Source organism: Rhinoraja longicauda, chromosome 35 (genome assembly GCF_053455715.1).
Source record: "Rhinoraja longicauda isolate Sanriku21f chromosome 35, sRhiLon1.1, whole genome shotgun sequence".
Taxonomy (NCBI): domain Eukaryota; kingdom Metazoa; phylum Chordata; class Chondrichthyes; order Rajiformes; family Arhynchobatidae; genus Rhinoraja; species Rhinoraja longicauda.
Genome location: NC_135987.1, coordinates 21,043,651 through 21,056,774, shown reverse-complemented (window position 1 = coordinate 21,056,774; position 13,124 = coordinate 21,043,651). Strand labels below are relative to the sequence as shown.

The 13,124-nt window shown below is 48.7% G+C and overlaps 1 protein-coding gene across 1 annotated transcript in view; it reads right to left on the bottom strand.

The window, feature by feature from the left end:
- The window catches only part of ndst2a (N-deacetylase/N-sulfotransferase (heparan glucosaminyl) 2a), a 267,101-nt gene that overhangs the window by 44,911 nt on the left and 209,066 nt on the right, over positions 1–13,124 (bottom strand). The window contains 2 exon segments of the mRNA XM_078428539.1: positions 1,524–1,678; positions 8,459–8,546. Of these exon segments, the coding sequence (XP_078284665.1) occupies positions 1,524–1,678; positions 8,459–8,546 (243 nt within the window).

Genomic DNA, 13,124 nt, shown 5'->3' with positions numbered 1-13,124 from the left:
AAGGAATGGGCGATGTTTCGGGTCGTGACCCTTCATCAGACTGGAGAATTTAGATCAGTCTGAAGAAGGGTCTCGACCCAAAACGTCACCCATTCCTTCTCTCCAGAGATGCTGCCTGTCCCGCTGAGTTACTCCAGCATTTTGTATCCATCTTCGGTTTAAACCACCTGCCTGCGTTTGGCCCACATCCCTCTAAACCCGTCCCATCCTTGTGCCTTTCTAAATGTTTCTTAAACATTGTGATAGTCCCTGCCTCAACTACCTCCTCCGGCAGCTCGTTCCATGCACCCACCACCCTCTGTGAGAAAAAGTTCCCCCTGCTCCACAAGACTGCTCATAGTCCTGCCGTTCATTGTATAGATTCTGGCCAAAGATACTAGAGGAGCAAGATAGACCACTCGACCCTAAAAACCGTAGTATGTCGCGGCGGCCATTTTAGTAGGCAGAAACTTGCAGAAACATTTTAAAAGAAAAATAACAAAAATCTGTGAATTGATAGATGAGACATATTCTGCATTTTAATGGTATCATCACACATACTGTTCCTCCAAAACACTGATCACACTGCGAGAGGCAGAGCGAACGGCGGGTTTTGCTTACTAAAATGGCGGCCGTTACGCTCCTTTGCGTACTACACTTCAGTATAGGCGATTTCGATGGAGTGGCTCATCTTGCTCCTCTAGTATCTTTGATTCTGACCTTGTTAGTGCTCTCAAAATGCCACTCCTCACATGTCTCTGTATTAAATTTCATCAGCCATTCCTCAGCCCAAATGGCCAACATCTGCTGCAATCTTTGACAACCTGAAATGAATATGCATGTGGAATATTCCTCTTTACATAATGCATCCCAGAGGCCTTGTCCAGCTCCAGTTTCAATGAGGAATTTAGTTCCAATAATGAAAGTCCTGAGGGATGCTACCCTATTCTGTTACTGGGGAGAGTAACGACAGTGCTTTGATGCTGATACAGAACATAGAATGCTGGAGTCACTCAGCAGGTCAGGCAGTATCTCTGGAGAACGTGGACAGGTACAAAGTGCTGGAGTCACTCAGCGGGTCAGGCAGTATCTCTGGAGAACATGGACAGGTACAAAGTGCTGGAGTCACTCAGTGCGTCAGGCAGCATCTCTATAAAACGTGGACAGGTACAAAGTGCTGGAGTAACTCAGCGGGTCAGGCAGTATCTATGGAGAACGTGGACAGGTACAAAGTGCTGGAATCACTCAGCAGGTCAGGCAGTATCTCTGGAGAATGTGGACAGGTACAAAGTGCTGGAGTAACTCAGCGGGTCAGGCAGTATCTCTGGGGAGAAGGAATGGGTGACGTTTTGGGTCGACACCCTTTTTCAGACCGATGGAGGACGTCACAAGGAGGACGTGCAAACTCCACGCAGACAGCACCGGTGTTCACATCTAAACACGAATCAGTGTCGCTGAAGCTACGAGGCAGTCGCACTACCCGCCGCGCTGCACAGATATTCGGTGACGTTCCCGACAGCGCGCCCGGAGACTGCGCCACCTACCAGCGCAAACTGGTTGTTGAGCTTCATCTGGTCGGCCAGCACGGTCTCGTTGTGGAAGAGGTGCGGCTGCATGTGGCTCCACATGTGGGGGAACCACCAGAACTCATTCCTGTGCTTCAGCAACATGTCGTCACCCGCATCCTCCTCACTCGCGCCTGCAAGCACACACGTCACCGCAGTTAGCACAGCGCACGCACACCGCAACCAGCACATCCCCACCCCACCGCCAATTCCACCCTCCACCCCACTGCCCACCCCCCACCCCACTGCCCACCCCCCACCCCACTGCCCACCCCCCACCCCACTGCCCACCCCCCACCCCACTGCCCACCCCCCACCCCACTGCCCACCCCCCAACCCACTGTCCACCCCCCACCCCACTGCCCACCCCCCACCCCACTGCCCACCCCCCACCCCACCCCCCACTGCCCACCTCCCACCGCCCACCCCCCACCCCACTGCCCACCCCCCACCCCACTGCCCACCCCCCACTCCACTGCCCACTGCCCACCCCGCTGCCAAACCCACCGCCACCCCCCACCCCAACGCACACCCCCACCCCACCGCCACCCAACCCCACTGCACACCCCCAACCCCCACCCCCCAAACCCACCACCAACCCCCCCCACCCTAACCCCACCCCACCGCCAACCCCCAAACCCACCGCCAACCCTTAATGGGAGAGAGAGCAGTGAAGATTCACAAGCATCTTATAGTCAGAGAGTCATAGGTGATAAGAGCAGAATTAGGCCATTCGGCCCATCACCGCCATTCAATCATGGCTGATCTATCTCTCCCTCCTAACCCCATTATATCTGACATCCATACTAATCAAAAATCTATCTCTGCCTTAAACATATCCAGAGTTGGCCTTCTGTGGCAAAGAATCCCATAGATTCACCACCCTCTGACTACAGAAGTCTTCCAGCGTGGAAACAGGACCTTCCGGTTCATTCAGTTTAGTTTATTGTCACGTGTACCGAGCGAGGTACAGTGAAAAGCTTGTGTTGCGTGCTAACCAGTCAGTGGAAAGACAGTGTGTGATTACAATCGAGCCATTGACGGTGTATAGATACATGATAAGGGAATAACGTTTAGTACAAAATAAAGCCCAACTTGCCCACACCGGCCAATATGTCCCATCTACACTAGTCCCACCTGCCTGCGTTTGGCCCAAATCCCTCTAAACCGGTCATAGATACATAGATACACGGACAATAGGTGCAGGAGGAGGCCATTCAGCCCTTCGAGCCTGTACGCACCGCCATTCAATGTGATCACGGCTAATCATCCACAATCAGTACCCCGTTCCTGCCTTCTCCCCATATCCCTTGATTCCGCTATCCCCAGTGAATCGGCCTCCACTGCCTTCTGCGGCAGAGAATTCCACAAATTCACAATCCTCTGTGTGAAAAAGGTTTTCCCCATCTCAGTTCTAAATGGCCTACCCCTTATTCTTAAACTGTGGCCCCTAGTTCTGGACTCCCCCAACATCGGGAACATGTTTCCTGCATCTAGTGTGTCCAAACCCTTAATAATTTTAGTCTCATTAAGATCCCCTCTCATCCTTCTAAATTCCAGTGAGTATAAGCCCAGTCTCTCCATTCTTTCATCATATGTCAGTCCCGCCATCCCGGGGATTAACCTGGTGAACCTACGCTGCACTCCCTCAATAGCAAGAATGTCCTTCCTCAAACTAGAAGAGGTTGGGCAGGCAAGGAAGTTAATCCTTGGAGCTCAGGAGGCTAAGGAGTGATCTTGTAGAAGTGAACAGAATCATGATGGGACCAGATAGGGTAAATGCACAAGGTCTTTTAACCAAAGGTATTTATTTCACAAAATGCTGGAGTAACTCAGCAGGTCAGGCAGCATCGCAGGAGAGATGGGTGACGTTTCAGTCTGAAGAAGGGTCTCGACCCGAAACGTCACCCATTCCTTCTCTCCTGAGATGCTGCCTGACCTGCTGAGTTACTCCAGCATTTTGTGAAATAAATACCTTCGATTTGTACCAGCATCTGCAGTTATTTTCTTACAATACAAGGTCTTTAAACCTGAGCAGGGGCATCAATAATCAGAGGACATAGGTTTAAGGTGAGAGGGGGAAAGATTTAATAGGAACCTAAGGGGCCACTTTCACACACAGGACAGTGGGTATGTGGAAAGAGCTGCCAGAGGAGGTTGTTGAGGCACGTACTGTAACAGCATTTAAAAGAGACTTGGGCAGGTACATGAATAGGAAAGGTTTCGGGCCCACATGATGAAAAAAACAGGCAAATGGGACTAGCTTAGATAGACCATCTTGGTCAGCACATCATCCTTTATCTGTATGCTGTGGATGGTTTTATTGCAATCATACATATTCTGCTCTTTGATTGGATAGCACTCAACAAATAACAATAACACGTGACAATAAACTAAACAAAACGAACCGAATAACATGCGTAGGAAAAAAACTGCAATGTTGGTTTAAATCGAAGGTTGACACAAAATGCTGGAGTAACTCAGCGGGTCAGGCAGCATCTCGGGAGAGAAGGAATGGGTGACGTTTCGGGTCGAGACCCTTCTTCAGTCTGAATAAAGGTCTCAAACTAAAACGTCAACCATTCATTCTCTCCCGAGATGCTGCCTGACCCGCTGAGTTACTCCAGCATTTTGTGTCTCACTGAATAACTTTTTGTGCAACCATTGTTTTGCCACTTGTTCCTTGTACAGATGTGGAAGAGCTCTGAGCAGTCTCTGTGCACAGGACATAAACCCCACCCATGTTGTGTCCAGCAGAAAACATACTGAGGAACAATCAACATTGTGCTGGAGGGTGGAATCTATAATCTCCTCTGTAGCAACAACATCTGGTTGTCAAATTATCAACAAATGTCTGCATACCTCAGCCCCATCCTTCAGCTCCTCGTTAAGTCCTGAACTAATTTGGAATGCCTCCATGACAATGCAACGTACGAAGGAAGTCACCGAGACAAGGCAAGAGGAGGGGAGGGTTCATGTCCGAGACCACTGCCTTACATTCACACGCAAGGCCGGTCCTACTTTGATTACATGAGATTCCAGGTTTAGTTTATTTTAGTTTACTTTAGAGATACAGCGTGGAAACAGGCTCCTTGACCCACCGGGTCGGCGCCGACCAGCGATCCCCATACACTAGCACTACCCTACACACACTAGGGACAATTTACAATTTAACCAAAGCCAATCAACCTACAAACCTGCACCTGGGAGAAAACCGGAGCACCCACGCAGGTCACGGGGAGAACGTGCAAACTCCGTAGGTTAGCTTATTGTGCAGGTTAGCATACAGGGAGACCGCTGGTCAGTGCGGACTCGATGGGCCGAAGGGCCTGTTTCCACGCTGTACCTCAAAAGTCTAAAGCCACTGGCACTGGGCTCCAGATTTAGCTCTAGTCACCTTGATGGAAAGGAGTGTTGGGTACATGACACTGATTACACACAATCTCAAATGTTCTTTTAAATTGATCTGCTGGATGTGTGGGTCCCACCGCCCATGACATCCTCTGGAAACGCATGTCAATCTATAACTGCGCTCCTTACAAACACCCGCCACAATGCACCTACATGTCCCACACTATCCAGCCTCTCCTTCCCCCACCCACCACCCCCCCCCTTCCATCCACTTCCACCGATACCTCTCATTCCACCTTTACATTTCACTCCTCTTCTCTCCTGATCTGACTCTCCCTCTTGTCTCCTGTTCACCTCTGGCCTTTGTCATTTGCCCCATCCATGTGCTGCAGTCACCACCCCACTTCACCTGTATCCACCTGTCACTTGCCAGCCTTGAGAAGAGGGTGGAATGTTTGTGCTGTAAGCTCTGTGGTATTCTATGTCCTAGTCCCTTTCTAAACATCACCCATCGAGAATGCTCCCCACCACTAATCCCTTGCTGACATGTCATGCTGCCTGTTTACACTCTGAGATGCCCAACTCTTTCAAGGGAATGAAGAACTGGACAACCCATGCCCTGCCCACCTGCCCCGTGGCAGCTGGCACATGAAGGAGGCCACCCCATCGTGAGTAGCTGCACCCTAAATACCACCAAGACCAAGGAGCTGATCATCAACTTCCGTAGGTCACATAACGGGGAATACGCCCCGATCTTTATCAACGGGGACAGTGTGGAGAGAGTGTCCAGCTTCAAGTTTCTGGGCACTCACATTTCGGAGGACCTAACATGGTCCACTAACACTGCTGCGCTGATCAAGAAGGCACAGCAACGACTGTTCTACCTAAGAACACTGAAGAAGTCTCGTCTACCACAACAGCTGCTGACGACATTCTACCGCTGCACCATAGAGAGCATCCTAACACATGGCATCCCTGTGTGGTATCTCAGCTGCACGGAGGCAGAGAGGAAAGCTCTTCAGCGGGTAGTCCATAGAGCTCAGAGGGCCATCGGAACACAGCTACCAGCCTTGGAGGGCATCTACAACACACGATGACTCAGAAAAGCAACCAGCATCCACAAAGACTCTTCACACCCCTGCAACAGTCTGTTCGAACTCCTTCCATCGGGCAGACGATACAAGGCCTTCTACGCCCGCACCTCCAGACTCAGGAACAGCTTCATCCCCAGGGCCATAGCTGCTATGAACCGGCCCTGCTGAGCCGGATGGTCACATCGCACAGTGAACCGGCACAGATCTACATGCACTTTATTCTGTCTTAAAACTGTTCTAATTTGTTTCATTGGGTTGTTTAAATTAATACTGACTAGTTAATTAAATTATTGCATCGTATGGGAGGCGCATTCCCAATCTCGTTGTACCCCTGTACAATGACAATAAAGATATATTGTATTGTAATGTATTGTAATCCAGACAAAGTAGGCAGAGAGGCAGAAGGTGCTCGTGAGTCTGGTGGTGCGTGCAGTCAAGCTACTGTACCTCCTCCCTCAGGAGAGCGGGGAGAAGCAGGAGTGACCGGGGGTGGGACAGCTCTCTGATTATGATGGCTGCTTTTACTTGGGATTTGTCACACATCGGAAAAAACACACAGCTTCTCCCACACGCATTAACACGGAGGAGCCAAACACTGCAGGAGGCTGCTTGGGATAGCAAGTTTACTTCAAACCCCACATGAAAAACAGCAACATTTTCACCATCTGCCGGTCCCAACTCCCTCCTCATTTTCCCACATGTTTCCCTGCCTTTCTCCATTGCTCCCCTCTGGTGCCTCCCCTCCAGGGCTAATGCTGACCCACTCCCTGCATCACACACACGTCCCCAAAGCTGGGCCGTGACTACCATTGCCTGCGGCTCTCATCGTCAAGGTTAAGTGTTGCTCAGAGTCAGTTACTCAGCAAGACTCTCGGTACCAGCTCCGTTTACAGGAGCCCAGGGATCGTCTGTTAAAATTATTCATCTTCAAAGCTTGCAGATTTTCCGTTGACACTGATATCCAGTCACTCACCCCTGGACCACACAACATTCATTTGGCTCATTGCAACCTTCCCCATGGAGGGGCACTTCAGCCCATTCTATGATTCAGTAAGTTCATACGTGATAGGAGCAGAAATAGGCCATTCGGCCCATCAAGTAAACTCCGCCAATCAATCACGGCTGATCTATCTTCCCCTCTCAACCCCGTTCTCCTGCCTTCTCCCAGTAACCCCTGACACCCGCACTAATCAAGAATCTATCTATCTCTGCCTTAAAAATATCCACTGACTTGGCCTCCTGCTCAGTCTGGAGGATGCAGCATCTCGGAGAGAGGGAATGGGTGACGTTTCGGGTCGAGACCCTTCTTCAGACTGATACGGTCTGAATTTCACTGTATCAGTTTTGGTCTCCTAATCTGAGGAAAGACATTCTTGCCATAGAGGGAGTACAGAGGAGGTTCACCAGTTTGATTCCTGGGATGGCAGGACTTTCATATGAAGAAAGACTGGATAGACTCGGCTTGTACTCACTGGAATTTAGAAGATTGACAATAGACAATAGGTGCAGGAGTAGGCCATTCAGCCCTTCGAGCCAGCACCGCCATTCAATGCGATCATGGCTGATCACTCTCAATCAGTACCCCGTTCCTGCCTTCTCCCCATGCTCCCTCACTCCGCTATCCTTAAGAGCTCTATCCAGCTCTCTCTTGAAAGCATCCAACGAACTGGCCTCCACTGCCTTCTGAGGCAGAGAATTCCACACCTTCACCACTCTCTGACTGAAAAAGTTCTTCCTCATCTCCGTTCTAAATGGCCTACCCCTTATTCTTAAACTGTGGCCCCTTGTTCTGGACTCCCCCAACATTGGGAACATGTTTCCTGCCTCTAATGTGTCCAATCCCCTAATTATCTTATATGTTTCAATAAGACCCCCCCTCATCCTTCTAAATTGCTCCAGCCTTTCAACATACGACAGTCCCGCCATTCCGGGAATTAACCTAGTGAACCTACGCTGCACGCCCTGAGGGGGGATCTTATAGAAACTTACAAAATTCTTAAGGGGTTGGACAGGCTAGATGCAGGAAGATTGTTCCCGATGTTGGGGAAGTCCAGAACAAGGGGTCACAGTTTAAGGATAAGGGGGAAGTCTTTTAGGACCGAGATGAGAAAGTTTTTTTTCACACAGAGAGTGGTGAATCTGTGGAATTCTCTGCTACAGAAGGTAGTTGAGGCCAGTTCATTGGCTATATTTAAGAGGGAGTTAGATGTGGCCCTTGTGGCTAAAGGGATCAGGGGGTATGGAGAGAAGGCAGGTACGGGATACTGAGCTGGATGATCAGCCATGATCATATTGAATGGCGGTGCAGGCTCGAAGGGCCGAATGGCCTACTCCTGCACCTATTTTCTATGTTTCTATGTGCCTCGGTGTATGTGACAATAAAGGACCATTGAACCACTGGCACAAAGAATATTGCAACAGCATGAAGAGTGGTAGAAAGTGTTCTAACATCAATAAAGCCACTTTTACCTGTGTGGTAGAACTTGCCGGAGAAGCCCAGGTTGAACGTGAAGTTGGGGACCAGAGTTCTCAGCTTATTTTGGGACAACAATAACGCCTGTAAAAGAAAAGGTACAACTCACTGGCAACGGACAATGGATCAGAGTGTTGCAAAGCAGGACAGCATAGAAGACTGAAGATAGACACACAAAGCTGGAGCAACTCAGCGAGTCAGGCAATAGACAATAAGTGCAGGAGGAGGCCATTCGGCCCTTCGAGCCAGCACCGCCATTCAATGTGATCATGGCTGATCATTCTCAATCAGTACCCCGTTTCTGCCTTCTCCCCATACCCCCTGACTCCGCTATCCATAAGAGCTCTATCCAGCTCTCTCTTGAATGCATTCAGAGAATTGGCCTCCACTGCCTTCTGAGGCAGAGAATTCCACAGATTCACAACTCTCTGACTGAAAAAGTTGACTGAAAAACTCAGCGAGTCAGGCAGCATCTCTGGAGAAAAATAAACAGGTGACGTTTGGGGTCAAGACCCTTCGTCAGTCTGATGAATTAGGGTCTCGATCGGAAACGTTACCTATTCTTTTCTCCATAGATGCTGCCTGACTCGCTGAGTTACTCCAGCTCTTTGTGTCTATCTTCGGTGTGATCCAGCATTTGCAGCTCCTTCTTATACTAATGGAAGAGAGTACCTACCCAACAGAAGACACCAGTCATTGTGCTCCTTCCCCCTGCTGTGTCGAGTCCATCTCCACACCTCAAGAAGCACTTCCAATACCCACCATGGTCCTCAAATCATTGGACCTGCTAAACATTAGAGATAAGCGTGGAAGCAGGCCCTTCGGCCCACCGAGTCCATGCTAACCAGCGATCACCCCACTATCCTTACACATAAGGGAACAATTTACAATTTTACCAAAGCCAATTAACCTACAAACCTGTACATCTTTGGAGTGTGAGAGGAAACCGGAGCACCCGGAGAAAACCCACACAGGTGGAGAAATGAGAAACTCCGTACAGACGGCACTGAACCCGGGTCTCTGGCGCTGTAAGGCAGCAACTCTACCAGCAACGCCACCCCACTAAATACTTTTGCATTTCATCTCATAATTATTCCAAATAAGAAAAACTTTTTGTATCTTTTATCCAATTCCATCTTGCTGAACGACACACACGGTTTGGTAGAGTTGCTACCTTCAAGCCCTTCTCTCAAGGGCTCTCCTGAAGAACACACTGAGATACTCTGCCAACAAGGCAGCATCTGTGGAGAAAGAAGCAGTGAACTATTTAGATCAATAGCTCAGTTTGTCTCTCGGGAGATACTGCTGCCTGGCCTACAGAGTACTTTCAACACATTCTCTACTTATTCCCGATTCACATCACCCCAGCAGGGAAAAATGCGGCAAATATTTTTTGCATCATTTTCTCCTGTGACCCATTGACAAAATGTTCGCATATAACCAATCTAGAACTAGACAGCAATGGTGAGTGGGGAACGATTTAATAAGAACACAGAAACAGGCCCTTCGGTCCAACTTGTCCCTGACAACCAAGATGCCCTATCCAGCAAGACCCCTTTGCCCATAATAGGCACATCTCACTCTGTGAGGAAACCTTTCCTATCTATGTACATGACCAAAAGTCCACACGGATGTTGGTGGGTATACGGAACGAGCTGCCAGTGGAGGGAAGGTAGATACAGAATGCTGGAGTATCTCAGCGGGTCAGGCAGCATCTCAGGAGAGAAGGGATGGGTGACGTTTCGGGTCGAGACCTTTCTTCAGACTGTTCTTCTCTACCAAGTTCTCTTCAGCCAGTGGAGGGAGTTCAGGCAGGTACAATAGCAACATTTAAAAGACTTTTGGACAATTAACAACTTATCTGATTTCAAGTCATTCTTAAATTCTCTCCCTCCCCCACCCTAGTCATCCTGCCAGTTCCACTGTTCACCCCACATCACATCAACGTGCCTGGCAATCACCCTCCCACCTCACCTGCACCCAACTGGTAAAGTGATGCCACTCAGGGGCCAGAGGATGTACCCCCTGTCATAGTGAGGCCCAGCGCAAATTGGAGGAACAGCACCTCATATTTCGCTTGGGCAGCTTACACTCCAGCGATATGAACATTGACTTCCCTAACTTCAAGTAAACCCTTGCTTTCCCTCTCTCTCCATCCCTCCCCCTTCCCAGTTCTCTGACCAGTCTGACAGTCTCTGACTACATTTTATCTTTGGGCCTGACCAGCTGAGTTAGTCCAGCATTTTGTGATACCTTCGATTTGTACCAGCATCTGCAGTTATTTTCCTACGCATTTTATCTCTGTTTACTTTGTTGTTGTCACCTTCTCCCATCTAACAATGATCTATTCCACATTTTACCTGGTCTCCATTCCCTTTGTCCTGTTTCCACACCTAACACATCCTTATCTATGTATCTCCCTATCCCCTGACATCAGTCTGAAGAAGGGTCTCGACCAGAAACGTCACCCATTCCTTCTCTCCAGAGATGCCACCTGTCCCGCTGAGTTACTCCAGCATTTTGTGACTATCCACCTATCACTCGCCAGGCGTTGTCCCACACCCATCTCTTTCTCTCTCTTCCAGCTTTCCCCCCCTTACTTCAATAACTCTGAAGAAGAGTCCCGATCTAAAACTTCATCTGTCCATTTCCCTCCTCAGATGCTGCCTGACCTGCAGAGTTCCCCCAGCACTTTGTTTTTTTGTCAAGAAATATTAGAAGTAATACTTTGTAAGCAAATAGAGACAGGGAAAGGTAAAAGAAGGGGGAAGAAAGAACAGAAATCAATATCCAGGTGAGAATGCATGATTTTTCTGGGAATTGTGTAGCCTAGTGAGCAAATGGGACTAGCGGAGATGGGGCACCTTGGTCGGTGTGGACAAGTTGGGCCGAACTTGGCTCTGTTTCATGACTTTATGACTGGGATGGGGAATAACTGCCGTTCAGGGACCAGTGGATGTAACTTCTGACCCAACTCAGTCCTTTACAGCACCAGAATGCACTGACCACATTGTAATAAGTGTTCATCCCTGCCTGCAGTTCCGGGTCAGTTCTTAGTCCGAGGGTGGTGAATCTGTGGAATTCTTTGCCACAGAAGGCTGTGGAGGCCAAGACACTGGATATTTTTAAAGAAGAATTATACATAGATTCTTATAAGAAAATAACTGCAGATGCTGGTACAAATCAAAGGTATTTATTCACAAAATGCTGGAGTAATTCAGCTGGAGTAACTCATAGAATCTTCATTAGTGCGGGTGTCCGAGGTTATGTGGAGAAGGCAGGGGAGTGGGGTTAGGAGGGAGAGGTGGTTGAATGGGGGAGGAGGCTTGATGGGCTGAATGGCCTAATTCTGCTCCTATCACCTGTGATGTTATGACCTTACACACCCGCTACCTGCCTGGACCATGATGCTCTGGGTGGCATGGCTTACGGTGATGGTCAGGTCAAGTGTGGGGAAAGTCCTCAGACGGGGTTTGGACTGGCTGTGGTTGGACTGGGGTTTAACCCAGCAGCCGCACAGCTCACTACCAGGGGGAAGCTCACACAAAGGGACAGCAGAGATGGGAAGGCCATGTGCTCTTATTCTGTGCTGCACCGATGTACAATTTCATTGAACAATCGCTCAATGACCAATGCTCAACTTAAGGAAGTTTGAATGAATGAATGAATGAATGAATAAGTTTATTGGCCAAGTATGTGCATATAGACAATAGACAATAGGTGCAGGAGGAGTCCATTCGGCCCTTCGAGCCAGCACCGCCATTCAATGTGATCATGGCTGATCATTCTCAATCAGTACCCCGTTCCTGCCTTCTCCCCATACCCCCTGACTCTGCTATCCTTAAGAACTCTATCTAACTCTCTCTTGAATGCATTCAGAGAACTGGCCTCCACTGCCTTCTGAGGCAGAGAATTCCACAGATTCACAACTCTCTGACTGAAAAAGTTTTTCCTCACCTCCGTTCTAAATGGCCTATCCCTTATTCTTAAACTGTGGCCTCTGGTTCTGGACTCCCCCAACATTGGGAACATGTTTCCTGCCTCTAACATGTCCAACTCCTTAATAATCTTATATGTTTTGAAAAGATCCCCTCTCATCCTTCTAAATTCCAGTGTATACAAGCCTAGTCACTCCAGTCTTTCAACATATGACAGTCCCGCCATTCCAGGAATTAACCTAGTAAACCTACGCTGCACGCCCTCAATATACAATATACAAGGAATGTGCCTTGGTGCTCCGCTCACAAATGACAACACAAATACACAGTTAACAATTAAGAGTGAAGCATAACCACATCAAAACAATAAGGATACAACATTACAGTCTAAACATGTGGGTGAAAATAAACCAGAGCAAAAAAAGTGACTACAGACTTTGGTTATTGAGTAGAGCTACCACGAGTGGAAAAAAAGCTGTTTTTATGTCTGGCTGTGGCTGCTTTGACAGTCCAGAGTCACCTTCCAGAGGGAAGTGCTTCAAAGAGTTTGAGGCCAGGGTGAGAGGGGTCAGAGATTATTAAGAGAAAAATATATATTTTTTAAATTGAGGGAATATGCTTGAATGCAAACTTCAAGTGCTGTACAGGAATGCCCCACACCACACTAAGCATTCATTCCGCCCACCACAAGCAACCAGTTACAATGTGTGCCCTCCACTAAATG